We start from the raw sequence: 27,981 nt of genomic DNA, 5'->3' as shown, positions 1-27,981 counted from the left end.
AAGTGGAGAACGGCAATGCCACATGAATGGTATGGAGAAGACAAGATTTTAACAACTGTTTATGATTTTTCAGTGCAAAAATGAGGGGCACTTCATAAAATGACTAGGCCGTAGGCTTAAATCAAAAACAGGGGTTTTCACACAGGGCAGAACTAAATTGTGTAAATACAGTGCTTAAAGCACGACATTCATAGTCTTTTGGTGACTTCTAAATGCAGAAGTCAAGGTAAAACTAGAAGTCAGTGGTTTAGAGGTTTTCAGAAGCTGCCAAAGAAAAGACTGTGTGCAAGTCCTGTTCTTTCTTTCTTTGGTCTGGGTAGGGCCTCTCTCCACTTTTCTGTCCCAGACAGCTGCCCCTTAATGGTGCATAACTACTTTTTGGTGTTTCTCTCCCAACCTACAGATCTTGTGAGCCCAAAAGAGGAGCAGCAGCCCCTCTGCTGCATTGTAGCAACAGGTGTCTACCCAACTTTCTGCGTCACAGATGCCTGTTCAGCAGGGAGTGCCAGTGGTATCAGCAAGTTGCACCTCTGGAGGCTCTTCTCCTTGGACACACTGAATGAATACTTGGAGCATGACCTGACTCCCAGCGAGCTCACCTACAGAATTCCCACAAGGCACAGGTGAGATGAGGAAGTGGCTCAGAGGATCTTTCAGTCCCTCGCACAAGCCAGACAGAGATGCCATGGCTATTGGCTTGTTTTGCAGCTCACTGCTGCCTGGCACGCTGATATTCTATCCTAGCCCCTGCAGACAGTTGCTCACCTCTTCTTCCCTGCTTACTCTCCCTAGAAAGGTGCCACAGGTACAAAGAATAATTTAATTGCAGTGGACCTCTAAAAGTCTCTGGTCTAACCCCTTGCTCAAAGCAGGGACAACTAGATCAGGTTGCTCAGGTCCTTGTCCAGTTCAGTGCTGAATATCTCCAAGGATGAAGAAACCACAGCTTGTTTGGGCATCTGATTCCAGTGTTTGACTACTTTCATCGTAAAAGCTTTCTTTCCTAGTATCTAATCAGAATGCCTTGTGTTGCAACTTACACAGTTGCCTTCCCTTAGCCTTGCTTCATAAGGCTGAACAAATCCAGGTCTCTTAGTCACTCCTTGTAGATTATGTGCTCCAGCCTTCAACCATCTTGGTGGCCCTCCACTGGACCTGCTCCAGTATGTCAGTGACTTCCTTGTAGTGGGGAGGTGAAAACAGGCCTCAGCTAAGCAGGACTCTCAGAGCCTCCATGTATGCCACTCACTCTTGTTAGCCATATATAAAAAATTGTTTGGATAAAATCCAAAGGCCTCCCTTACACCCAAAAGGGCCAACAACATAAGGTCAGAGAAGAATTATAGAGTGCCAGTGTAGAATGACCCTTTCCCCTGTCATGCCCTGCCAACCCTTCCTCCTGTCTCAACTTAATCTCTTCTTTCTCTCCTGTGACCAGCACGTGCTTGATCCCCCCAGTGTACACCCCTCTCCTGCTGGATTTCAACTTTGGGGCTGCCCCAATAGACTCCGAGCCTACCCTTGTGATGCTCCTGCTGGCAAACAAGGGTGTGGTGCCTGTGGAGTGGTAAGCAGTGCTTGCTGGAGCTCAGCCTTCTTTCTGGGGTCTGTCTGGGCATATGAAAATGCTCACAGGGGCCGTCAGACATTTACAAATTGATAGGGTGGATTCTGTAGGTGCGGCTTGTGTTGTGGAGCTGCAGCTGAGATCCATTGGTGGGTCTGGGTGAGGAAGCAAGCAAGGAATGGCAGAGAGTTCTGCAGATCAGGCCTGATGAAACATAATGTGTCCACCAGCTCAGCTAAGCCTGGCTGGACTGAATACACTGACCATTGCCCCGGGGAAGTTGTGTGTCCCTTTTGCTGACCAGCTGCCTGGTTCCCTAGGGCCTTCCTGTTTCCTTCTGATCAGAAAATGGACATGGAATGCTGGGCAGAGGATGCTGAGCTTAGCCCCCATGAGCTGCACCAGATGAGAATTCAGAATAACCAGCTCTTCAGTGTTTCTCCAAAGTCAGGGAAACTTCTTCCAGGACAGGAGGAATCTGTCCAGCTCTCGCACAGGTGACAGCAGCTACCTGTATTTCAGAGCCTCATGCTGTGTGCCAGGACATTGCATGCCATCAGAGTCCCCTGTGTTGCCATGCTGGATCCTTTCCCTTCACATGCCCCCTGCCCAGCAGAGATGGGGCAAATAAAAAGTCCCTGAGGATGCCCAGTTTCTGGACCCCACAAAGCTTGTCTTCCTCAGGGGAATGTTGTTAATGTCCTTTTGCACTGCAGTGCTAAAGGACATTTAGCATGACATGCTGGGGACACTGGTCTGCCCTGACCTGACAGCTGGGAAGATGGACAAGATGCTGCATTTCCTGTGGTTTTGATTATACAGTGATATTCTTATTTTTGTCATCAACTAGAGCTACTAGCCCTTGTATGCCTGTGGAGGGTATGAAGAAAGCTGAACACCTCCCCTTTCACAGCAGACCTGATCTGAGGAGTACTGGCATTTCAAATGGTGTTGGCCTAGAAACTTGGGTCCCTATATTGGTGTATGATTAAAATCAACATTGCATCACTTGTTCCCACTCATACACAGCTGTCCCCCTCCCTCTCTCAGTGGCCCTCACGCAACAGTGACTCTTTAGCTGGGAAGTGAATTGTCTCTAATGTACTGTGTGAGCCTGATTCTATCACCCTGGGCACGTGGTTGGTTTCTAATGTTTTCTTCTCTCTCCTCTTTCACTGCTAGACATGATTTCATTGGCACTGATCAACTCCCTGTCCTGCTGAAGGTTTCCTATGGCCATGAGATTCTGGTAAGCAAGTATCTCTTGCTTCTGTTTGCAGAACAGCTGCAGGTAGGAACTGAATTACAAGGTGTTTTCCCCAGAAGCTGCATGGCATGCAGCAGGCTGAGGCCTTCCCCTGGAATCTGCACTGGCTGGGCAGTAACACAGGGCCACGCAGAGACATAAAACCAACATCCTGACACATTCGTGGTTCCGGCACCATGTGATGTGGCAGTGCACTGGCTAAATAGCCCTTGGATGTAGCATCTGCTGGTTTCCCCAGCAAAGGAATTTTTTTTTATTGTTATTATTAACCTTTTTATTTTACTGGTGGTGTTAACACTGAATTGCTTCTTCCTCCAAAACAACTCCAAGTCCAGAACATCCCTCCTGGGTTTTACAGTCCCTGCATGCTTTCCATAAGTATATCTCATCCCATCTCATAACTCATTTCCACAACTATATCAAGAATATCTCATGGACAGGATTCCTGTGCTTGCTTCCCCTCATTTCATCTGCCTTACCGCGAGTTCTTCCATGCAGTGATCCTAGAGTTCAGCACTGCAGCCCATCCTACTTCTCTTATATGCAGCTTTCCTGAATCTCTCCATCTTATCAGCTCTCTACACTCTTCAAAACCATCTGGAATGTGTTTTTCTCCAAAAGTACCACCTGCACTGACTGCAGTTTGGGGACACACGTGCTGGCACAAGGTTGGCAGAGCATGCTCCAGCTCTGGAGGTATGGAGACAGCTGCTTCCCCAGGCCCAGAAGGTACTCCCTGCATTCCTGGTTGGCTGTTCCCACTGCAGCCCTGATGCCTTTGCCCACCCCCTTATTTCTTCTGCCAATGGTGGAGGAGCTTCCTACTCATTCTTTCTGCTTCACTGCTTGCTAAAGCATCCCAGAGCTGATCTGTGGTGTGTTTTCCCTGAGCATTTCCTCAGGCTTGGAACTAATTTCCCTCTCTCTCCCTCTCTCAAACTGTCAGTTAGAGTCAAAGTCACCTTGTGCTCTGCCAGGCACAGCTCATGCCTGGCTGAGCCTTCCTGTCTCTGAAGTTTCCTATGAGTCCATTGTGTTCAGACATTTATTTTATTTTTCTTTTCTTTCAGGACTGTTGTCAGCTGAAAATCCAACCCTTTGACCAAGCTGTTCAAACAGTGGCTTAACTGTGCCTTCCCTCAAAGCCCTTGGACAGGCTCCCTGTGCTCTGCCTGCCTGGCACAATCCCGAGAGTGGATGTGAGCATTTCACCAGCTGGCCAGTGAGGGAATAGGCTTTAGAGCACCAGCAGCCTATAGGGCACGCATCCTCTCTTGCCACATAGCCAGTGGCTTTTGTGGATACCAGAGGCCACCACCCTACCTCATGGCTGTCTCTGCAGAAGTGGCTGAAAAAGCATGGGGGGCTCTGGGGATGCTAAAAGACCCCTGGGATCATTGGAGCTCTGGCTCCCAATCCAGAGACCTGGAGCAGTGCAGGTGGTCACAACCTGCAGGGATGCACAGTGCCCATACTGAACTGCTAATATCAGAAAGTAGAAATGGAAAAGGCTCCTGCAGAGAGGGCAGATGAGGGGCTGAACACAGAGTGCCTTCACTCGTTTCAGTCATGGCATGAAGAGCACACAGCCGCCAGCCCCCATGGCAGAGACTGCTCTAAGCATGCTCACATGCCAGAGTTGCACAGATCCTCACCTGGGAATCTGGTGAAACGTGCAAAACATACACTAACCTTATTGGAAGCAAATGCCGTAATGTCACCCGAGAAGTTAAGCTTTGGAGGTTTGAGATAGCAACAATAAGCAGAGGTGGAGACCATAGGACTGGAGTATTGCCTGGTTATTCTGTCAAATTCCAAATTGCCTGGCTTCAGAGCAGTGATGGTAGCCAGCTGCAAGCCAATGCATGATTTTTTGGGGAGTCCAAACTCACCTCTATGATGGCTCTACCCATGTGGACAGATTTTCATCTCCCACTCCTCTGCTTCCCCAACAGAGTCTGTCTGCTTCATCTTCAGGAGGAGCTCCCTCTCCATTACTCCTTCCCCACTGAGTGGCCACCTTTCAGTCCTGAGATGACTGGATTTATAGGTGCTCTGAAGGACCCAAACTGATTTCCCATTGGCAATTTCTTCTGACTGCAGGATGAAACTTCTGTAGACTTGTGTGTTACCCACTCTTGTGCAGGAGGGAAACGGGGCCTCCCGCTGCCTAATGCTCTCACAGGTTGTCCTTTGCCTCATCGCCATAGCCTGCCTGTAACAGTGCAGCTGTGACCTTGTTCAGCTCTGGGATAGTTTGGCCAGGCAGAATCTGCAGCCCTCAGCAGTTTTAGCAGGAAAAGCCTATCTGGCTGCAGGTGTTGCAGGATGAGGTAGGCTGGTTCCCAGAACTCTCTGGAGAGAAGGGCTGGATCCCAGGGAGAATCCCTAAGCACACAGGATCCGTAAACTAGAATTGTTTGCACTTTGCTTCATAGCTGCTAATTAGGTATTGGGAGATGTTGTCACCTGCAGCACATGTTCTCCAGGCAGCTCTCTTCCCTGGGGAATCTGGCTTCTCTGTCCTCTCATGCTCTAAGTCTTTGCTGTGGGACAAAGTCTGTGCACTCTGGAAGGAGAACTGATTGCAGCAGGTCTTCAATTTTCTCTATTTGTCTCCCTTTACCTGATAGTCCTCCAAATGTTGCATCCTGTGTCTATGGAAACTGATGACAGTTTTTCCTTGGCAGCTGTGGTCTGGTGGAATCCAAGCTGGCTTTTTGACTCAAGTAATATAAATGGGTGTTTCACTCCCAAAGCTCGGGAAGGTTCCTGTCCCTTTTTCCCTTGCAGTTTGAAAGTGTCAGCTCTTGTCCTCCTCCTATTTTGTATTGCATCTGGCTTGCTGAGGCCATCAGGAGGCTGAATGCTCATGTAGTTCTTTGAAAATATCCCATGTGGAACTCTGTTAGCATTGTATTTCTAGCCTTCTGTCCCTCCTCCCTTTCCTTACGGGGCTGAACTGGAATGGGTTGTATTGGAGGAATCAGGAATCTCTGCTCCTGCTTAAGCAGCTGATATAGCATCTTCTGCAGGTGTCTGTACAATTGCAAACATTCTCTCCATCTTCTGCATATGCACTTGAAAAATAGCCATGCCTTAGGCTTAGCTAATTGTGAATTGCAGCAACTTAGCTCCCTTTGGCCCATGCAGAGACATTACTAGCTCTGTGACTGCTTTACAAGCTCTGTCTCTAGGTAGACAGTTCAGGGGTGCTTTGGGGTGATCCTGCAGGAAATCGTGCATCATGACTCATCTCTAGCTTGATTGCAGTTTTCTCAAAATGCAGAATCCTGTGTCTCTTCCTTGCATGAAATAGCTCTATAAATCTCTCTGCTTTGCATGAAGTGCCTGGCAGCTGCTTTGCTAACAGGATACTGTTGATCGTTACCTGATCACTTAAAATTCAGCTGGGATCTTCTTGCAGCTTTTGGACTGTTAGACACATTCTTGGAGCAGGATGTCCTCCAGAGTGAGGACATTCAGATGGTCCTTTCCAAGAGGAGGCCATTACTTACCTAAAATCCTGTCTTTCCAAAGGATTTGGCTGTCACAGCTGCACACTCCTCTATGTACAGCTCAGACACTCATTCATGGAGAATTTCTACCATATACTGGCGAAGAGAAGCACTGAGGCTGGTGCCTGACATAGCAGGGAGAAAAGTACCTTCTCTCTGAAACAAGATGCAAACCTTTCAGAGAAAAGCCAACAGTTGAGTAGGCTCTTCATCTCCTTGCTTTTTTCCTAGGACACACTGTCCTGGTGTTACCAACTTATATCTGTAACTGTGTTGCCCTCAGCTTGCAAAGTCCTTCAGAGTCCTTTTGCAGTTGTTAGTGATGGGGCCAAGGCCCTGTGAGAAAATGACTGCATTTCTTTCCACTGTAGCTGAACTTCAGCGGCGTGACGGTGGAACAGGACCAGCGGTACATTCATTTTGCATCCACTAAGCACCTCTTCACACCCATTGCCATTGGGACCTCCCAGCCCCCCAGACAGGTGAGCATCCTGGGGCCAACCCCAGCAGCAGTGGAGGGAAGGAGCTGGTGTTACTGTGTCCCAAGGACAGGCAGTGTCTGAGGTATTTCCCAGGAAACAGAATGGCCTCCACAGGAAAGCGTCACAGCAGAACTTTGAGACTAGTACTAGGCAGAGCCTGGAAATGGCTGCTGGGCTGGCTGCAGGGAAAATACCTCTCACCATCTCCAGTTTGACAAGATTTGGCATTCACTCTAGCCAGAATGCTTATGAGGTGTGTTGGGCTATTCCGCTATTCGCTTGCATTGGATCCAAGTGAAGACTTGTCTAGCTGCTCCAGGCACTCTGGAAATAAATCCTAATTAGTTTTTTAGTAAATTAATTAAACTTTCTTAAACACTTATTCAGCAAAAAGGCCGTCTTTGATTCTGTTCTGCCTAATTTACTTGGGAAATGAACAAGTCTGAATTGAATTAAGATCACTTTAATATGAGTGTTTCTGCATTTCAAGTAATCCGCTTTACAGTGATCCCTTTAGCTAATTTGTATTCATTTTCTCCTAGACTGAATTTGCAGGGCACCACTTGGAGAGGCACTGTAGTTATCAATGTACATATGCAGTGATAAACCTTCAGCACAGTCTCCTATCAGAGCCTCAGTGATAAATCCTGACATCTATGAGGTCTCCTCATTCTTAGGAGATGAGCTGACTAATTAATTATTAATGCTTATCAGAGTCCTCTGGGGAAGTGTTAACTAGTTTAACTTGTGCATGGTATAATAAGCACTGTTCTTTCTGACTCACTTCAGATTTATGAACTCTATAATGGTGGCTCCATGCCTGTGATGTTTGAGGTTCAGCTGGACAACATTGTGAGGATCCAGGAGGAGAATTTTCAGCATCCTGTGTTTGTCTGCCTAACTCCTAGAGGAGAAATCCCCCCTGGCACAACAGGCCACATTGAGTGGATCTTCTCACCACTGGAAGCCAGAATGTACTTGGTAAGACCCTCTTCATGACTACCAGAAACAGGGTGGAGTTTTTTCTGTTGTTGTGTGCCTAAAATTCTTTAGAACTCTTATTGATGGTTGGTCCATGTCATGCTACAGCTGAATTGAATTCCATTCCTCCAAGAAGCAAAGAGTCTTGAGAGCAAATGAGTGGCTGGTCTGGTCAGGAAATGGAGCAGATAAATTGTTATCTCATAAATTTCTTCTTCCCAAAGAACACATCTTCTACAACCAGAATCACCCCAATATGTATTTCTCAAGCATCAGTGACCAGGGGTACAAACAGTATCTGATCAGATTTTTGGTTTGTTGTAGGCCTCCAATAACTCCCACCAAAGAGACCGAAGTCAGTGTCTTTTATCGTTGCAGTGTACACTGCTGCAGCCCTCTGGAAACAGCCTTCCCAAAGACCTCTGTCCTAGGCTGCAGCAAGCAGGCAGGGCCACAGCTGGAGCACTACTTATTGCCCCACTCCATGGTAGATGCATGGAAAAATAAATAAATTCAATTTTAAAACTCCAACTTTTGCTCCAAGAGGGAGTCTATGCCCATTTCATACAGTAACTGGCTAATTGACCCCTTAACCAATTTTCCTCAGTTAACAGGAAAGGTCAAGGCCTGAAAGAGCAAAAGAGACTGGATTTCTCCTCACCCATGCATGTGGTGGATTTAGACCAGTCCATTAACAAGTATACTAGCTTCTTGCACATCTCTTCCAAGTATGGTTCTGGACTTAATACTCTTACCTTGTCCAAGGCAGGTTGATGTTCCCATCCACATCCTGGGGGGTGAATCAGCTCTGATCACCTTCCAGGGAGTAGGCTACGATCCAAATACCTTAGGAGACACTGCCACATCGAGCGACGTATTGTCTCCTTCAGTCTTTCCAGGTTCTACCAAGCTAACTGTGCCTGGGCAGGTAAGTCCAGCCATGCTGATATGAATGATACGGTTAGTCCAGAAATGTGTGAGAGAGACTGAAATATAGAAGTGGCCCTATCTAGCAGTAGCCTGTGTTGCAGGGGAGTTCATTGCCATGAGAACAGAGCAAGTATTTCCTTTCCAGCAGGTCATCTAGAGCCTAAATCATGAAAGCAGTTGTTCTGAAAGGTGCCTTCCATCCAGCTTGCTGCTTCCACTGCCATTAGAAACGAAAAGGTTTTAGGGTTTGTTCATTTTCTGAATTTTCTATTAAAAGTTACCCTCCATTACAGCTACTTTTCTTATTTGCAGCTAAAACACCTTTTCTTTGGTAATTAATTCACAAAAATACTCCTGACATACCCTGTCTGGGCTTGGCTGCCTCCATTTCACATCCAAACTCAGGTGATGCATAACCTGAATGCAGACTGCAGGATGGTCACCAATTCAGACACATCCTGAGGAATGCACTTGTTTGACCTGTCGCTGGCTCAGCAGGAGCTTGTTTGGCCTGGCTAGAGCTGACCTGCCAGCCTGGACAATCTGTTGTTAAACTCAGCCACAGATCCCAGCGTAGTGAATCAGCATTCAGCAGCAGCAGCATAGAATACTCCAGGCAGGCAAAGGATCTGTCCTGTGTGACATTAGCATGCCTACCTTGGAGCCCAGCCACAGCTACATATGCTCTTTGGCTTCCAGCAGGACGATTGCATTCCTGGGTACAGCAAAGAGAAGATGATTAAAAATCTGTCTCAGGCTGCCAATGAAGATGCCATTCCACAAGGCTCTGTTGTCTGTAACCAGGAGTCATTAGTTTCTCTAATAATCAGTATAATTAATTAGAGTTTGCACTGTGCCTGGAGAATGGGACAGACTAGTAGCATACTAGTAGCAAGGTGCTGGGTAGGAAGCAGTTTCCCAAAACTCGCATTGAGGTTGATAAGGATTTTGCACAAGCACACACCTCCTGTGTTTGCCAGTTGAAGTAGGAAAAGGCCTGGATTGCAAGTGCTGCAGAGAGAATCTGGGTGCTACTGGTCCTCTGCTCCTGAGATTCTCTCCTGCCCCAGCACAAGCATTATGTTCTATTCATTGCTCACTCAATCCCACTGCAACAGGGCTGTCCTCTTGCTGTAAAGAGTCATTGTAACCAGAGCAAAAATGAAAGAAATATAATACTCCCTCCAGTTGTTATGGTAAAGGTAACTGGCAAATATTATCTATGAATTGCTGGATAACTTAAAGATGACTGTGTGACTGCCCTTCCCCAATGGCCACATCCCACCTTCTTTCCCTGTGGTTCCTCCTGGTTTCACCTTGCTTCCTGCAGGCAGCCACCTTGTCACACCACAGGATTTGCCTTGGAAATATCCCAGACTGCACCAAAGCCAGTCGACTTGTCTTTCTCAACAATATCTCAGAGAGTAAGGCTGTTGTGTTTGCCTGGCGGATAAACACCCATAAAGACAAGAGGGTGAGTCCTTCCTTCTCTTTCCTCTACAGCCTTCTTGCCCATCTCTGTTGTGCCACGAAAGGACCTTACAACTCCATTTTCAACCAGACAATCAGAAACAATCCTAGGGACTTGGCTTTTGTACTAGCTGATGAAAGGAAAGGGCAGAGAAAAGTGAGGAGAAGGGTTAGGATAGGGTGGGAAAGACAGGAATTCAGAAGGGGAATCTGAAGACTTCAGTGAGGATACATTAACCTGGAACTACAGGATACAATAATGAACCTCAGGACCCTGTTGACTGGCAAAGTCCATGGTTGCTCTTTGAATATATCGGCTGCATCTGTCTCATGCCACATACGTCTGAAAAGGGGAGGAGAGAGAATTCCCAGAGTCCTGTGTTTTCTGCAAAGAGAATGCACACAGGAAGGTCCCAGGACAGTGAAACAGCTCCTCTGTGGCTTGTTATTTTTTTTTTTTTCCCCCCAGGTGTTGCAGATTGCTCCAGAGTCGGGGACTGTGCAGCCTAGAGAGAGCATCCCTTGCTTCATCACCCTGCAACCTTCAGGGAGTGCTTCCTTCTACAGCATAGATCTGGTGTGTGAGGTGAGACCCAAGAGGTGGTACCTGTGTATTACCATCACCCGGGAATGTCACTGCAGTTCCCAAATGGCTGGCCCCAGCAGTCAGCTGCCTGCTGCTTCCAGCTGAAGGAATTCTTCCTTGCTCCATAATGCTGGCCAGCACTTCTCATTACTGAAGATACTGAGCTTCATCTCTCCTGATGCTTTAAGCATATCTCTGTCTGTGTGGCTCACTAGATGAGGTGTAATTGTGCAACATGTGGCTTTGTGAGTTGAACCCAGCTACTAGAAGTCACAGCTTGAATGGGAGTGGCTTTCAGTGGATGTTAGAGACTTAAATATCTGTAAAAAGCAAGTCTTGCTTCTTTAATATTAGTGGGGGCACAGACTTGCAGTAGTGTCCCTCTAGTGTTGCAGGTGTCCCTTGGCAAGAGATTGTGTCTTCTCTGTATAAGTCTTATAATAGCACTGTTGTCTCCCCTTTCTGCCACTGGAAGACATGGAAAGGGAGTGAGCTCTGGCTGGGACATCCTGGAAGGGAGGAATGGGTGACAGGCATGGACTTGAGCCAGAGACTGTGTTATTTGCAGCTCCTTTCTAGCCCTACTCCCTCCAATCATGGTTTGCTTCATAGGTATACATCCAGGAGTCCCTCTTTCAGTATGAGAGGGACCTGCAGGAGTGGGAAAGGGCAAAGGAAAGGCAGGCTGTGGAGTTCACCATCACAGAGAAGGACCTTGGGACTAAAAAGAAGCCTGCAGGGGTAAGTGCTGCCAGAACTTTACACCAGCTTAACTCAGCTCAGAAACAGCAGCCAGGTGTCAACAAGAAATGTTCTTTAAGAAAATCTAGGCAAGTTGATAAGAGGACATGAGGCTCTCATCTACTCAAGATCTCATAGCTGTTCTGTGGATAGTGGAAAATGAGATCTTGGTTTCTAGCCAAGAATCCTCTTGCACTCTCTTTAACATTGAGAGAGGGGATAGCAAGTGAGGACCTTGGAATTAAAATGATCTTTCTGATCACCTTACAAACTCTGAATTTGCTAACAATCATCTGAAATGTGGAAGTGCGTGAGAAGCCTTAGGGAAAAAAAAAAAAGGAGTGGCTCTGGAAACCGATGGTTGGATTTTTAACCATGAATAAACACTGGAGAGAAATGCGTAACTAACATTAAGAATGTGGCCCAAGTGAAGAATGGGAAGATAAGATCATTGACTCTCAGCTGAGGCAAAGTAAAACAAAATCCTGGAGTCTTGTTCTGCTCCATATCTTTCCTACCCTATGATTTCTCTTCCTCTTTTTTTTCTTTCTTTTTTCTTTTTAGAGGTCATCAGATTCTGCTGAGACAGAAAATCTTCCTGAATCCTCAGCTGTGATGAGGAAATACAAGGTAAGTCAAGCCTGTCTCACCCATAGTAGAATCAAACTGACTGCTTTAGAAAAGAGGCAGATGCTGGATATCACAGCGTGGGAGCCTGGACAGAGAGCACAGCAGGATTTGTAGCTTCAAGGCTTTGGGAGACAGACTGTTTGGAGGAGCCAGAAGAATCAGACTGTCTGGCTGTGTCCTGTAGGCAGTAACTTTCCAGCTGAGGCAAACAGGAAGTGAAATTAGAACCAAATGTGCACTCGTGACTGGAGAAAGGGGGAAAGGTTTCGCATAAGCAGAAAAGATGCACATGGGAAGGGCAGTCAGTACCTGGACTGGTTGCACGTTGGGGCCACAATGGGATGTGTACCATGACAGAAATGTACCATGTACCATGCATGGAGATGCCATGTACTCCGGCATGATGTGGTGCAGGCTTTGTCCTCGCTGCTAAAAGAGCTGTGCTGCAGGCAGGAGCTGCCTTGATTAAGTGCATGGAAAGCTTTAAAGCTCAATTTGCCTCGTTCATCTCTGTTTCTTCTCAAGTTCATGCAAATGTGTGCATGGGCCCAGCCCACATTAGCTGCTCTGAGTTGTAAAGACAGCTTTTCCAGCAGTGGTGGCAAGGTGTGAACAAGGTCCCAGTGAATACACTGCAGAACTGCCTGGGCCCAAAGGCAGAGCCCCGCTATGCCTACAGCCATGTGCCGTGGGAATGACAGGGCTTGTGAAGAACCAGCCAACCTGAGATGTGGAAGGGTTAAGAGGCGTTGGCGTGAGGTTGGGCCTGAGCAGATTCATTCAGCTAGGAGTCACAGCTTGTTAGCTCAGGACTGCCTGGTGGCAGCTGTAGCAGGGCTGTAGCAGTGCTCCTGGGACCCTGCAAAGTGCCTCTGCTTGCCCTGCACTGGACTGTGTGAAGGTATTGGCTCGGGGAAGCTCTAGCTTGGACTGTGCTGTTAGGTGTGATCAGTGATGCAGGTGGAGGCATTCACTGGGATGAACATAAGGATGGTTGGGGAAAAGTAAAAACAATTTCATTTAGTACTCTAGGGTTTTAGCTCCTACTGACAATTTGGAGCCTGCAATGACATGCTGTGTCTGTCAGGAGCAGTGAAGGCCTCTGGCCTCATTCCCAGAGGCTGGACAGCTACGTCTCAAAGGTCATTGAAGTCCTGTCATGCCTGAGGGCTTCTCTAGAGCTGGGTGGTGTCCTTCTGGCCCGGGCTTCTGGAGTACTCCTGCCCTAAAAAACTTCCCCCAAACTGACTGCTGGTAATGCAACCCCAAACCGGCCCATGTAGTGTCGCTGGAGTCAGTTTCTGGCTTCCTTCCGGGCTCAAGGGACAATTTCCACATGCATTCCTGGACATCCCTTCTCCCACAACACTCCTGGTGTGCTCAGAAGAGCAGAGATGATCTCCCGGAGTTCCACAGGGATGGATCCAGAGTACAACAGCCCCTAGTGCCCTGGGGACACCCTGAAGCCCTGCTGACACTCAGGACTGGAGCACTGGGCAGCAAGGAGGCAGCAGACCTGATTTCCAGCTTGGCTGCTCGTGCCTGATAGCAGTACTGCAGTGCCAAGATCATTTTGACACTGTCTCCTGTCCAGGATCTGGTGGTTCTGACTGCTGGGCTTCCCAGTTCTCATGCCAGTGCTCACACCTACACCAGCCTACCTGTGGCCAGAGAAGCAACCAAGTACCTGCCATTTCTTTCTCTCCAACAGACACTACCTCCTATGAAAAACCACCGTATGCCCAATCTGCCTGCTGGACACTTTCAGAGGCGGCTGCTGTTGGACAAAGAAGCCAGCCGGGTGTGGGTCAAACCAGAGCCTCCCAAGCCCATCCTCTTACACCTTGGTGTGACAGCCAGGTCCTACTCCATTGAGGACTTCTTCAGCAACTTCACCTTGGAGTTCCCCAAATACTTCTTGTCCCAGTAAGAGATCCAGCTTTTTGCATTTGCATCTTCATTTGAGCTAGGGTTGCCCATGCTGTGATATGCACTGAACTTGGAGCGCTGCTCTGCTCCCTCCAGTGCCTCAGTATTAGGTGAGAGGTGCCTTGCTTTCCCCAGCATTAGCTGACATGACCTGTTTCTCTCCCTCCCTCAAAAGGGAGATACTGTCAGAAGTCAGTGCTCCTCTCTTTTGACAGTATCGCTGCTGCTGTCACAAGTGCAGCAGCTCCCACTCCTCTCCTGGCACCCTGCACTGCTCCCCGCTTGCCTGCAGTGCTGCTGCTCAGCCAGGAGGATGCAGGTCTTTGGTAGCTCAGTTCAGTAGTGCTGCCACTGATGGAACAACTTCTTTCCCAGCCACTTCAGCAAGCGGCCCTTGGAGAGCAAGTTTGTGGATGGGAGTAGGGACAGAGACAGGATGGACATGGACCCTGAATGGCTGTCCCTGGCTGCTGCTTCCAAACAGGAGCTGCAGATAGTGGCTGACATACTCACAGGTGTCATCAGGTGCGTGTCCCTTCACCCTCACCTGCTTTGGGGCCCATGTCCTCCAGGAGAGTGCATGCAGCACAGCTAGCCCCCTGCTAATCCCAGAGGAACCTGTGCACTCGCGTTGCACCAGAACAGGGGATCCAGCCTGCCGAAGGCTGCCTTGGGGGCCATGAACTCAGGAGTCCTGGTGTGACACCCAAAGGCAGGGTCTTGTTCCCCAGCTAGGGGCTGGGCCCATCTCTGCATAGCGATCGGTGTCATTGCCCAGGAACCAGGGCACTTTGCCTGATGTAGTCTTGGGAACAGGTTGCATTGGGAATCACCTATTTTGTCTGTCAGCTGCAGAAATGTAAAAAAAACAGCACTGGGGCAAAGGTAGCTTCCTTAGCTCAAGACATTTTGCTGCCTCCCTTAGGCCCAGAAAGCAAGAAGGGGCAGACTAAACATTGACATCAGTCAGGGTTTTCCTCTGATTTGCACTGTCTTGTAATGATCCTCTGGGATCATATTGATACCTGATTTGCTGGGACTCATCCATTATTTTCCTCCTCCCAGAGGCCTCTTGGAGAATGCCCAGTTCCATGACTCAGTGAGAAGAAGCCTGGATGAGCCCATTCCATATTTCTCCCAGTTCCAATGTGAAGAATCAGCAGAGCTCCAGGACAGGAGACAGTGTTCCACAGTCCCCTCCAGGGTCTCTGCTTCACCAGATCTTTACCCTGAAAAGGATGGAGAGAAGAAAGAAATGAGGCAGGAAACCCCTCCCAACAATGATTTGCTGGAACCTTGGCAGAGGATGAGTGAGATTTTTCACCATGAGCAGCTGAGGGAGCAAAAGGAGATGATGAGGAGGTGAGGAAGAGCTCACACAGAAAAGGCAAGAGCTGCATGGGCAGGAGAGCCATAGCAGCACACCACCTCACCAGAAACCCTTTCTGCTTCTGTCCTGCAGCACTTCTGCTGGGGTGTTCTGTGTGCTCTGGGTGGAAATCGATGCTAGCCCACCTAGCCATCCTCTCCACAGTGTGGTTTGTGAAGAGTGCAGGTTTACTGTGTCTCAGGGCTGAGTCCTGGGCAGTGCCAGGATGCCGGTGGCGAGTGAAGTCTGCTTTACGCTTGGACGCTCCTGGCCGTATGAGACATTAGAGTGCAGTGGGTGCTTACCTTACCGTTTATTTTTACTGCAGCATTGCATCACCTTGCATTTGCTGTGTCTACACCCTTGCACACTGCTACAGGCCATAAGCATATGCACAAATACTAACTACAGCACAGCTTGGAGGGAGAAACCAGTAAAACCACAGTCACCCAGGTCTGTCTGAGGTCAGAGCCTAATGCCAGCTGGTAGCAGTTCTGGGAGAAGGGTCAGCGCCCCATTGCTCAAGCCTTTGGTTCATTGGCCTCAGCATGGAGGAAACAGAGTGTGCTCCAGTGCTGTGCCTGATGTGTCCTGGGAGGAGTCACAGCAAGCAGCCTGCCTTATCTGCTTTCTGATAGCTGTCCTCTGCCTGTACTTTTGCCCCTCCAGGCAGCCGGCCTTTGGGAACCTGGTGGAGCTGGTGCTGGAAAACACACTGCAGAATATCCTGATTGAAGCCAGCCGTGGGGAGGTGGTGCTGACAGCCCGGCCCAGGGTCATTGCTCTACCGCCCAGCCCTCCCCGAAGGTAGCAGAGCGTATCTGTGCTGTGGTGGGGGATAGGACCTGTCCTTAATATGTTGGGCTGAAGCACAGCCCATTTTCTAGACCATGTGGATTAGCTCGATCACTGCCTGTCAATGCCGAGGTTGCCTGAGCAAAAGGGCGAATCTGCTCCCAAAGCCTCCCGCTGCCCCTTCTCGGCTTGTCCCAAGCCACAGAGCAGAGGTGGTAAGGCTACAGCCTTTCTGTGGACCTGAGACCATCATGCAGCTCTGGGGCAGGGCCCTGCAAGTGAGCGGCTGGCAGAAGCAGCTGGCCTGAGGCACTGGAGAGCCCAGCACAAGGAGGGTGTCTGGGGAAAAGGGGTCAAGGAGGAGGCAGCACAGCCTCTGACAGCAGAAAGGGGGCAAAGATGGTGGGGGAATCTAGCTAGGTTGAGGGAATGGCCACCAGGAGGGAGGCAGATTTGGGGCTGAGGGCAAAGCATGAGGATTTGCCCCAGCTTGGGGAGAAGTGCAGGGAGATGGGATTGAGGGAGGATGGGAGCGGGTTGTTGGGTGGTCATGTCATCTCTAGAGCTGCAGGAGTCTTGTCTACATAGACAATGGGTATTCCCCATGATGCCTCAGGGAGGGGTGATTGCCTGGGGGGAGGTGGCAGCAGGCTGCACTCTCCCCACCCCAAAAGCAATCTCTTCTTCTTCAGAATCACCAATTCGGTACCCCCACCCTCAAGAGCATAGCTGCTGGGCACTGTGCTGCTTGAGCTCTTCAAGCACATCAACTGTCTTCACTCTTCATCCTGTCCCTGTGATGTCCAGAGCTCAGCATTCTGGCTGCCTCTGAGGAGGTATGTCCTGATTACATCCTCAGCTCCAGTTTGAATCCTCTGGCAACTCCACAGCAGAGTTCATGAGATCTCTCCTCTCTGTGGCTGGTCACATCGTTGGAGAAGAACCTCCCTGTGCTACATGGACAATCTCTGTGACTGCCCCCAGTTTGTACCAGCTGGGAGAGGAGTGGAATCTGCTTTGAAATGTAGCTGAGGAAGGAATGACAGCTGGGCATTGAGGTGCTGAGCCCCTGCTGACATCTGTAGGATGCAGGTACTGAATCTTCCTCCCTTCCTAGCTCCCATGGCCACTGCAAGTCCCACGTACAGTGACCCAGCCCGAGAGAGCAGCTGCAGCATCATCTAGCACACTTGGCAGCCCAATAAAAGGAGCTTGGCCTCTGGGCACACAGACACCGGCGTGTAACATCTGTAATTGATGCATCTGGGTTTGGGAGCACCCTGGACAAGCTCTCCCCTTTTCAAACTGCAAAGCTGTCACCTGGGGCAGGGGATGCTTTGAGCCTTGGCCTGGCACAGGGTCCGGCGGGCAGCGGGGGGGGTGTCGCTGTGAAGGAGCGGGGTTTGTCGCAGCCGGGAGGTGGCAGTGTCAGTTGTGAGAAACCCCAGGTGCCAGCGCGGAGCTGTGGCTGCTGCCGGGCGCCGGCCGCCTGCTCCCTGGCGGAGGCTGCAGGCCTGCCGTGCCAGGCAGCGGCGCTGGGTTCACAGCATCTCCCCTCTTCTGCAGCCTTGTTACAGGCTCTGCTATGCAAGGCTCACCCAGCCACCCTGCTCTGGTGGGGATGCAGCTGGTGTCTCCCTCCAAACCCTCCTACCCTATGTTCCTAGTGCCAGCACACAGCCAAGACTGGAGCTGCACCTTTTCCCCTTGCAGCCCAAGAGAAGAGGAGTTGCTGTGGAGGGCTTTCACCCTGCTTGGCAGAGGGCAGATGCCTCCTGTACCTGGGGGTGCTGCAGCTCACCCAGCACCACCCCAGCACTCTGTTCTGTGCAGGAGCCCTGCGTGCGTAACTGTTACTAAGCCCCAGGGCTGAGCTGTTCCTGTTCCTGAGATACAGCAAAGGCACTGCCAGCTCCAGAGCTCAGCCTGGGGCCTTCACGTGGGTCCTGGATCCTTCTCATGAGAAGTGCAGACCCTCTCCTCCCTCCCTAACGCTCTGGGTCCCAGGTCTCCTAGGTCACAGCAGCTTTTATCTCTTCCTCTGGGCTTCAGCTGGTGCTGAACAGGCCATGGGGTACCACCTCCTTCCTCCCCAGCTCAAGGCAGCAGCAGTGTCTGGCTGTTCAATCCAGTTGGGGTGACTCTGCCTGGTCCAGGTTCCTCACTAGGATTTGCTCACTACAGATGCTCTGTAGTCCTCTGATAGGCTTCCCAAATGGGTAACACAGGCATGGGCCGGAGCCTCGCCATTGTCCTAAAGCAGGTTGAATCCAGCTGCCTGCAGGAGCCCAAGAGCAGCCTTGAGCAGTGGAGTTTGTCCATCCTCAGACCTGCTGTGTGATCTGCTGGTCTCTGGACTGCATCACCGTTAACTCCTCTGCCTTGTATGACAGATGGGTCAACATGGGAAATGCTGTGTGTTAGTCCAGTGTAACACCCAAGAGCAAATGGATGGAGTCTGAGTGCAGACACATGTGCAGGGAATTATTTTTTTTACATTAAAGCTCCTATCCTCCCCACTGTCCTATGCTGAGCACAGCCTGGAGGAAAAGAAGTCACACTGTACTTGCCTCTTGGAGCGCTCTCAGAGGTAAATTCACTTCTCTGATTACCGTGTCTCTAGTAGGAGATGGCCCTGAGACAGTGTCTTCAGCAATGGGTGAGTCAGGGAACAAGAGGTTTGAGAGCTACCTACGCATCTGAGAGAGAAATCTTTCTTCCCTTGGCTCGTTGCAGGGGGTGTGAGATGGTGGTGTGTCACCTCTATTCCAGGTCTTCTCTGGTGCCTGTCAACCAGAACCACTCAGCGTGCACTAAGCAAAGCCATTAGCAGCTGTCACACACTCTTCTTCTTTTATCCTCATCCTAAGTTAAAAATACACCAGGGACAGTCCCTTTCCTAGGTTGGGAAAATTCCTGCTTCCTCTTCTCAAGGTGGGAATGAGACCCTGGCCCTGGTTTTGGAAAACACTCGCATGTGTGACCAAGCCACACTGCTGTCCCTTTGGCAAAGGGCGTGGGAGACAGCAGCACCCCCAGGCACTGCTCGGGATGAGCTCTGCAGTGCGGGGAGCCCACAGCAGTGCACTCACCCGGGGGCTGCAGTGCTTCCCTGCTGCTCCTCCCCACACTTGGATCTTGGGGCAGTGGTGAGGTGAAGGTTGGGCAGAGATGTGCAGTGCTGGCGGGGAGGACGTGTCCCTTAGCAAGAGGCCTTTGTTGCTACCCACTGCCAAGGGTGGAGGCAAGGAACTGTGGGACTGTAGTAGAGCCAGACCCACAGCTCAGCTCCCAGAAGAGGGGAGAAGCCCTGTCTCTACTAACCACACTTGGGTCTCAGGCAGGAGGAAGTCTGAGCTGCTTGTACTGGCTTCCAGGGCTGGATTTGGCCCCTGCTCCAACACCAGCCACGTTCTAATGCACATCTCTGCAACGGAGATATTGTAGATACGGGTCCTGCTCCTTCCCACTGGTGTTTGGGTGGTGAAGTGGGGTGATGTTCCCGTGGGGTGATGTTCCCTTGGAGCTGAGGTTGGTCAGGCCGGCCAGGACAGGCTGCCCGCAGGTATACAGCCAGCGTAAGGATGGCTGAGTGTGGGCCTGGCAAGCTAACGGGGCTCCCCTCCACCTTGTGCTAGTTATCAGGAGTGCTCAGTCATCAGGCAGCTAATGCAACACACAACAGGCCTTTTCTTCTTGGCTGTTAGTCCTGGCTCCTAGCAGGGGTGAAATGGCCTTGGGGCAGGTGGGCAACAGAAGCTATCCTGAATCCCATTAAAACATTTAACACCTGCTGAATCGTGCCATTGTCTGGGAGATAAAGGGAAGGGAACAAAGCTGCTCTTGGTCTTCCCTGCCAGGGTGTCTGCAAGGCTGTGCTGTCCCGTTTGCAGCTGGGGAGCCTGAAACCCCTGCAAAGACCCACTTGGCGTGGCTGTGTCCGTGTGGGGAAGGTGGCAGTGTTAGGGGACAGTGCCCTGGGCAGGTGTGCACAGCCCCTGGTTGGAACCAGCCCCTTCTCCCCCTGTGCTGACTATTAGGTAGGAACCTGGAAAGGTCCTGCCCCGACTAGCCTGCAGTGTCTGTGCAGGCAGGGCAAAGTCTGGAGAGCAAAAACGTGAAGGTGATCCTCCCAAAACCCTTGGCAGAGCTGGTCAGAGACCCTTCACCCCTGACCTCCCATGTCCGAGATACCAGGCTTTGCTGGCTCAGCTGTGTTGCTTTGGTATTTGGGAACGGGGACATTTTAGTCCATGCTCAGGTCAGGCCAGGGCACAATGGTGGCTCCTGATGGACATGAGAGGTGCTCTGATGTGAGCTAGTCAAGTCCTCCTAGGACAGTGAGGCAGCACAAACCCTTGGCTGCTGCAAGAGGAGGCTGAGCCTGCCTCCGCCGGGGCCAGTCCTGTGGAGTGCATAAGCAGGGGCTTGGTCCCAGCACTGCCTGCCTGGGAAGAGCACATGCCTGGAGATGCCAGGGCCAAGGCAGGTGGAAGATGTTCCCTGGGCTAGCTGTCTGGTGCAGGGCACTCTGCAAGCTCAAGGGACCCGCTTTTCTCCCATTTTCCGTAGGGCAGCCCTGCATGGGCAGTTGTTATTTCGTGCATGGTGGGGCCCTGCCCTTGCAGGACAGAGGTTGGGGTGAGAAAGCATTTCTGGCAGAGCACGTAGCGCTGTCTTGGAGATGTCTGCTGGAGCTACAGCAGCAACGGGGTGGTGTTTGGGGGTTTTCTGCCTTCTCCGGAAAAGGGGGTTCAGCCAGGCAGCCTACACCAGGAGCTGCTGCTCCGCTTTGCTGGTGCATGGCCCGGCCGGGAGAGGTGAGAGTCCTGCCCAGCATGTTTCCCAAGTGTCAGGGCCCGTATAGTGTCAAAAGGAGAGGGAACATCACATTTCCTCTTGGCACCACAACCCAGGGCAGCGGTGGTTCTGCATTTCCTTTGCTGGCAAAACTACTGGAGAAGAGGATCAGGGCGACCAAGGCCAGCAGGTTGGCATCACTCCAGCTCATTCCCATGCCAGGTTCTGCTGGGCTGGGAGCCTGCAGGACCCCAGCCCCAGAGACAGCAGCAGGCAGGAGGGATGGAGCCTGCCTTTCAAAATCCTGACTCTGAGAGGGACAAGTTTCCAAGGAAGAAAAGTTGGGTGGCAGTGGCCGATAAGGATCTACAACTTTCCACTTACATTTGGGAATCCACTGCAAGCACACTCCGGCTCTGGAAAGGACAGAGGTGGCAGTTTCTAAAGCACACCCAGGCCCAGGATACCTGCAGGTGTCCGCTGTGGGGGTTAAAGCAGCGTTACCCCCTTCCCCACCCGCAAACACACCCATCTACACAAACAAACACGCCAGTGCACTTGCACAAAGGAGCTTCTCCTGCCACCGCAGCTGCACTTCATGCTCTGTTATCCAGGGAGCTGTGGGTGCCAGAGTAACCCAGAGAGATAGCGCAGCTCCTGCTGGCTCCAGCTGAGATCAGCTGAGGACTGTCAGGGCTGAGTAGCGGGGCTGGGTGCTACAAGATGGTGTTCCTGGCCCCCATGGGCTCTGCAGGCTTCCCCGGAGCCAGCATGGGGGTGTCTGCACCAGTCACCCCGCTGGGTAGCGACACAGCCATGATGTGGGAGAGTGGTGTGACTCCAGGATGCAGTGACCCCACGGGAAGGCATGTGCACATGGAGTGAAACACATCTTGTTCTTGGGGCTGCGTTGGGACAGCTGGCTCCTGGCCCATGCGTCCATCCTGGAAACGCTCCCCAAGAGAGCGGGCAGAGGTGGTTTTGTCAAGCTCTGCTTTGCTGCCCAGCTCAGAGGTCTGTGGGCTCCTGTCAATGAAGCGTGCATCGCCCTGGTGTGCCCAAGGGGTCTGCGGCATGAGTGAGGGGATTGGAGTGGGGGCAAGGGGGTCCTTGCTGTCACTGGCACTCAGTGTCACGCTGCTTAGGATAGGCAGTAGCTTTGCTTTCCAGCCCTGGGATCTTTCCGCTCCTTCACCTTTCAGCAGCCCAAAGCATTGCAAGCAAGCAGCCCCCACCCCAGAGCTGCCCAGGTAGGGTATCCTCACACCTGCCTCCCCTGGCCCCCTGCTCTCCCCTCACCCCAGCTGCAAAGTGAGCCAGGCAGGTGGGCGGAAAAGTGACAGCTGGTGTTGTTCCAGTGCAGGTTAATGAATGTCTCCTCCTCTCCCCCCCGCCACCTCCTCCTCCCCACCGCCCGCCCCAGCACCCAGGCTCCTGGCTCCTGTCAGCCCATCAGGCTCCCATTAACAAAGGCAGCCCTGGAGAGTTTGCATAGAGACCTGCTCTGCCTCTAATCTAGGTGGGCTAATCGCCTCCCTTGCCCAGCCTGCCTTCCCTGGGTCAATATTTGCTCTGAGCAAACACAGAGCCGTGACAGGTGTGCTGGGGAGAAGGCTCGCCGCCGCCAGCCCAGCCCTCTCGCCTGTCTCTGCTCAGGCACATCTCTCCGGCCCCCCGATCACCGGCCAGCCAGCGCTATTTTTATCAGGGCTATAAAAGCCCCATCCAGCCGGCGTCACCCTCATTTTCTGCTCGTGAGCCGGCGGGGGAAGGCGAAGCTGCTCACCTGCCAACTGCCAGCGTGTCACCGGAGCCAGGTGAGGTGCTGCAGCCTGCCACACCTGGGCCAGGGTCCTGCCTGCCCGGCTGGGAGCAGGGTGCTGGGCGTCGGGGACACCCTGGGGGCTCCCCCAGGACAAGCACTGGGAGCCCAGCGGCACCCCCAAACTCCCGGGAGGGAAGGCGATGGGCTCAGGGGACACCATCCCGGCTGTCTCCTCTTAACTCTACACTTCTCTCACCTGTATTTTCCAATCCTTTCTGTTCCCCTCTCCTCCTTAATTTACTTTCTTCCTTCCTTCCTTTCTTCCTTCCTTCCTTTCTTCCTTCCTTCCTTTCTTCTTTCCTTTCTTTCTTCCTTCCTTTCTTCCTTCCTTCCTTCCTTCCCTGTTTTCCCACCCTCCCTCCCCACCCTGCCGTGCCAGTTTAACCCGCCCCTGCTCTGTTTGGTTTTCCCAGGCAGCAGGTGTCAAGCATCCAACCTTCCGGACTTTACCCCTGGAGGAGCTGGTTCAGAGCAGCAGGTGCAGCAAGGACACTGGCTCCCAGTCTGGAGGGACCCGGCTCGGGAGGAAGGATGGGGAAGGGGCTGCCGGCAGCCCATGGCAGAGCGCCCCTCCAGCCCACACTGTCGGAGCCCGGAGCAACTCTGCACTTGCCTGGCGTCGAGCCCCACGTGCAAGACCTGACCTGAACGTTTTGTTCGTTCGGCTCGCGTTAGGCAGGTCCAGCCCATCTGCAAGCGTGCAGCTGGTGCGCACACGCGCCACACCGCCCGCACACCGCTGCAGCGTGTCCCGTGCGCCCGTGACTTGCAGCCCGTGTAGGGAGCACACGCTTGCTTGCAACTCACACAGGACACTCAAGCTGGTTTGCAGCATGCATGCCAGGATGAACGTACAGCCTGTGTGCAGAGCGCACGAGGGACGTGCGCACAACACACAATCTTCACCCAAACACATGCGTGCAGTGTATGACCTGTGCGTGGCACACGCATGAAGCGATGGACAGGCAGTGTGCACGTGATACAATCTGCACGCAGCATGCACGAACGCCATGGGACCTGCACACGTGTGGGACGTGGGACCCACGTGGCATTGGTACACATGGCATTTCTGACACTCAGCTTTGCAGGCTGTGACGTGCAGGACCCCCATCTGTGTGCCCATGGCATGACAGGCATGTGTAACGCTAGGCACATGCATCCTGCCTGCGTGGCTGACCGCTGCCTGCAGCAGCTTGCTGGGGAAGGGCAGCCTGGCCCTTGCGCCCCAGCAGCGCTGCAGAGCCTTGGCAGGCGTGGGGAGCCCTGGCAGCACTGCCCTGCCCTGGCACAGCGCTGGCCCAGGGTGGAACTTGCCGGGCTCTGCCAAATGCGCAGGTAGGTCTCAATGGTCTGCTGGCACCAAGGGAGCTTTAGTTGCTGACACAGTGCAGGCAGTGGGGAGGGAGGGCAGAAGCAGGTAGGGAAGAGCAGGGCAGAGGATGGGGGGGCGGGGGTTGCATCCTTTTCCGCACACCTCTGCTCAGGTTCGCTCCCAGGAGCTGCACTTCCCAGCCCTTCCAGGGTCCGTCTGCCTGTGCACTGGGCTGCCCTGGGCAAGTGTTGCCTGTTGCTCACCCTCACCCTGCGGGCCAGGTACCAGCTCCTGCTGGAGGTGATACCCCTGCCCGTGGGTGCTGTGGAAGAGTATGGGGGGGTGGCTCTGACAAGCTGGGGGGTCTCTTCCAGGACAGCCCTGCCCACTGCCTGCCCTGCTCTCAAAGCACAGTGCAGTGCTTGACCCATACTCCTGTCCCATCCCATGTCCTGTCCCATCCCCATTCCTTCCCACCAGCACAGAAACTTTCAGACCCTGGGGCTGCTCCTTAGTCCCATGGAGACAGCAGGGAGTCCTGGAGAGCTAGGAGATGGGACAGCAATGGACCTGCTTTCCTCCCACCCCAGGAGGTTGTCTAGGGGGTGCAAAACACCCCACACCTCCCTGTCTGGCCATGTCTGCAATGTCCTCTAACAGCCCGGGGCACACTCCTGCCCTGCCCTAGGGATGCTGCGCCCGGGTGCTCCCTGGCAGGCGCTTCTTTTGTAGCACAGGATCCAGTGCCAGCCACGCCATGCTCAGGGATGCTCTGAGTTTACAGGTGGGTCCCAAGCCCTTCCTGCAGCCTCTCTACAAATGCTGCAAAGGCTGAGCCCAGCCCCGCAGCATGGCTGGAAGCGAAGGAGCCCAGGAGTGTGCCAAGGGACAGGATGATTCCTGCTGCTTTCCTCCACCCCCATTCAATCTGTGTGCAGAACAAGGCTCAGCAGCCCTTGCACTGGAGCAAGAGAGCCCTGCTCCTTCGCTGGGGTGCCCCTGCAAGGGATGGAGATAAGGCACCTCCTGGGCTCCTTGCCTGGGCAGAGGCTCGGAAAGTTTCCAATAGGTAGTGTGGGAAAACACCAAAATCAAAGAGCATCTCCAGGGGTGCTGAGCTCCTTGTGCTTCCCCAGAGCCAAGTACCCATCCTAGCCTGGGAACAGCCACCACACGGTATGGTGACTGGCAATTACAGTGGCCACAGGCCCCTTTGGACCATGTCTCTGGGCTCTGTCTCCTGCCACCAAGCCTGGCAAAGTTGAAAACCTGAGAAAGCACAACACATCCCCCAATACGCATAACCCCCTGCAGCTGCCCCGCTCAGCCTGGGATCAAACAGAGCATGATTAATAACGCTGAGCAAAGCCAGACCCTGCTGCCCATGCTGCTCCAGCCACCGCACGTGCATCCCCGCGGGGGCAGAGCCCAGCGGAGATGGTATCTGGCAGAGCAGGGCTGCGGAGATGCTGCCCGGCCGCCGCGCTCCCCCTCAGTGACTGCACGCACCGCTGGGCTGCCTTGCGCCCTATCAAGACCCCGCACCCCATGGGACCCGTGTTGTGCCCTGTAGATAGCCCAGATGCTCCAGAAAAGCATTTTTTTTTTGGCTTTTCAGGGTATTTGGGCAGCAGCTGGGGAGCTAGACCCTGAGCTGGCACCAGCAGCAGGTCTGTGCACAGGGCAGCGTGTGTGTCCCAGCAGGAGAAGGGGACAGCCGCAAGCAGCAGCCCTAACAACTGCCCCCCCACACCTCTGCCATCTTCCCAGCCTACTCTCCCTGTCCCAGCTCTGCCAGCCCAGTGGCACTGGGAAGCTGTGACACCCTTCAAAGCTGGGGGTGGCCCTGGGAAGCCACATTGCCCTACGGACTGCGGCTGGAGAATGAGCCTTTGGCAGGGTTTGCACCCAAGGGTGAGCTGATCCCCAAGCTGGGCAGAGCCGGGGTCTTTAAACACCCATGGTCTCCCACGTCAGAGCCAACACCGGTGCCAAGGGCTGTGCCAGGCTGGCAGGGGAGGAGGCACAGGGGAGTGCTGGGTGCCTGCACTGTGCGGTGCTGTCCCATCCGTCCCCATCCGCCCTGCCCCAGGCCCTGCGTGGCCATTTGCATGGCATGGGGACCTGGGCTGGGGATTTGCATGGTGCAGCTCTGCACGGGATTTGTATGGGGAGGGCAGGGTGCAGGATGAGCACTGGGGAGGCATGAGTGCCCCATCTGCATTTGCATATAAGTGTAGTTGCATGGGGTGTGTGTACACATATGTGTGTGCATTTGCATATATGTGTTCATCTGTGTGCAGCCGTGTGTGTGCGTGCCCTCCCTGGGTTGGGCAGGCAGTGCAGAGCTGGCGCATCTTGTATGTATGCGTCCATGTGTGCACGTGTGAATGTGCGTGCGCGCGTGTGGGTGCATGCTCCTGCTGAGCTAAATGTGCGCCGGCCATGCCCCTGCCACACTCGGTGCTCCGTGTCCTGGTGTGTGTGCATCGTATGAAGGTGTGCGTATGAGCAGAGGCATGCACCGTTGCTGGCTTCCTGGGGGGTGTTGCCTGCGGGCTGCGTGTCCTGCCCAGCCCGGATGGGGTGTGCCATCCCAGGGCAGGCACTGCTTTGCCGCAGGGTGTAGCAGAGGCTGCTGCTTGACCTCTGCACCCCAGCCCAGGGAGCTGCTGCTGCACACAGGGCTGTGTGGGCACCCCTAGACCCCAGCTGTCCCCCACCCAGCCTATTCACCATGGCTCTGCTGTGCTTGGAGGAGATGCCCAGGCTGAGCAGGGGCTCCGTGCCCCTGAAGGTCGCTCTGTCCCAGCACCGCTGCAGGTACCCAGCCAGCTTGCACAAGGAGACTGAGCCTGCTCGTGTCCCTGGGGCTGGGTTAATGTTGGAGGTCAGGGTGTTGCTGAGGCCCCCCCTGGTTGTGTCCAACCCCCCAGCCTGCTCCTGGCCAAGGCAAGGAGCGGGGCAGGGAGCATAAGGGACTGTCCTGTCTCTGTGCTGGGGTCCTGCACTTCCCGTGCCAGGCTGTAGCTTCAGATACTGCCCCCAGGCAATGGGTCCATCCCACAACTCGAGACCATGGGGTGAGGCAGCCTTCAGCCCACCTGGCTCTGGGACAAGCTTATTGCTATTTGGCAGGCAGGGTGGAAGGGGAGAGGTGGGTCGCAGGCACAGAGCTGCATCCTGCCATGGTGAAAGAACAGGCAGCTCTGCCCACCCTCAGCCTATTCCTGGCTGTGGGGGAGCATCGGCTACAGCCTGGCATCCTCCTCCCTGCACCCACAGGCCACTGGCCTGAGGGGATGAGTTTTTCCATTGCCCCAGGAAAGGGCTCTGAACCCCCATGAGCAAAGGGGATAAGGGGGGTCCTGCTGAAGGACTCAAGGTGCTGGGGGGAAAAAACCCAGAGCTTGCACTAGTCCTGCATCTCAGGGTGCATCAGCCCCATCCTCCCATGGGGCCTCTGGGAAGGGGTGAGCAATGGGGGTCCCCTCTCCCAGGCCAGCAGGAAGCACGTGGGCAGCCTATCCAGGGGATGGACACTGAGCAGGGTGCTGGGGCCGCTGCTCCTGGCCCAGCTGTTGCCGGCTTCGGGAGCCCCGAGGCAGGATGTTCTGTTCTTGCTGCAGCGCCTGGCTCGGCCCCCGCCTACGCTGCCTCCTCAGAGCTGCTGGAGGAGGGGAGCGGCCGCTGCCAGGCTTTTCGTCTGCCTCCTGGACGAGCGTCACCCTGGCTTGGGGCACCCAGCACTACAGATGTTGCCGACAGCAGAGTGGAGG

The 27,981-nt window shown here is 53.1% G+C and overlaps 1 protein-coding gene across 1 annotated transcript in view; it reads left to right on the top strand.

Moving 5' to 3' along the window:
- CFAP65 (cilia and flagella associated protein 65) overlaps positions 1-16,994 on the top strand; it is a 32,718-nt gene extending 15,724 nt beyond the window's left edge. Inside the window, exons 17-32 of the mRNA XM_009486866.2 lie at positions 404-623; positions 1,439-1,567; positions 1,888-2,064; positions 2,750-2,816; positions 6,724-6,834; positions 7,624-7,815; positions 8,585-8,743; positions 10,076-10,219; positions 10,685-10,801; positions 11,414-11,551; positions 12,107-12,172; positions 13,884-14,098; positions 14,477-14,626; positions 15,167-15,463; positions 16,140-16,277; positions 16,958-16,994. Coding sequence (XP_009485141.2) covers positions 404-623; positions 1,439-1,567; positions 1,888-2,064; positions 2,750-2,816; positions 6,724-6,834; positions 7,624-7,815; positions 8,585-8,743; positions 10,076-10,219; positions 10,685-10,801; positions 11,414-11,551; positions 12,107-12,172; positions 13,884-14,098; positions 14,477-14,626; positions 15,167-15,463; positions 16,140-16,277; positions 16,958-16,994 — 2,357 coding nt within the window. The remainder of the gene's footprint in view (positions 1-403; positions 624-1,438; positions 1,568-1,887; positions 2,065-2,749; positions 2,817-6,723; positions 6,835-7,623; positions 7,816-8,584; positions 8,744-10,075; positions 10,220-10,684; positions 10,802-11,413; positions 11,552-12,106; positions 12,173-13,883; positions 14,099-14,476; positions 14,627-15,166; positions 15,464-16,139; positions 16,278-16,957) is intronic.
- Positions 16,995-27,981: the final 10,987 nt, after the last annotated feature.

Source organism: Pelecanus crispus, chromosome 5 (assembly GCF_030463565.1).
Source record: "Pelecanus crispus isolate bPelCri1 chromosome 5, bPelCri1.pri, whole genome shotgun sequence".
Taxonomy (NCBI): domain Eukaryota; kingdom Metazoa; phylum Chordata; class Aves; order Pelecaniformes; family Pelecanidae; genus Pelecanus; species Pelecanus crispus.
The sequence above is the reverse complement of the archived record's forward strand: the minus strand, read 5'-3'. Positions and strand labels throughout refer to the sequence as shown.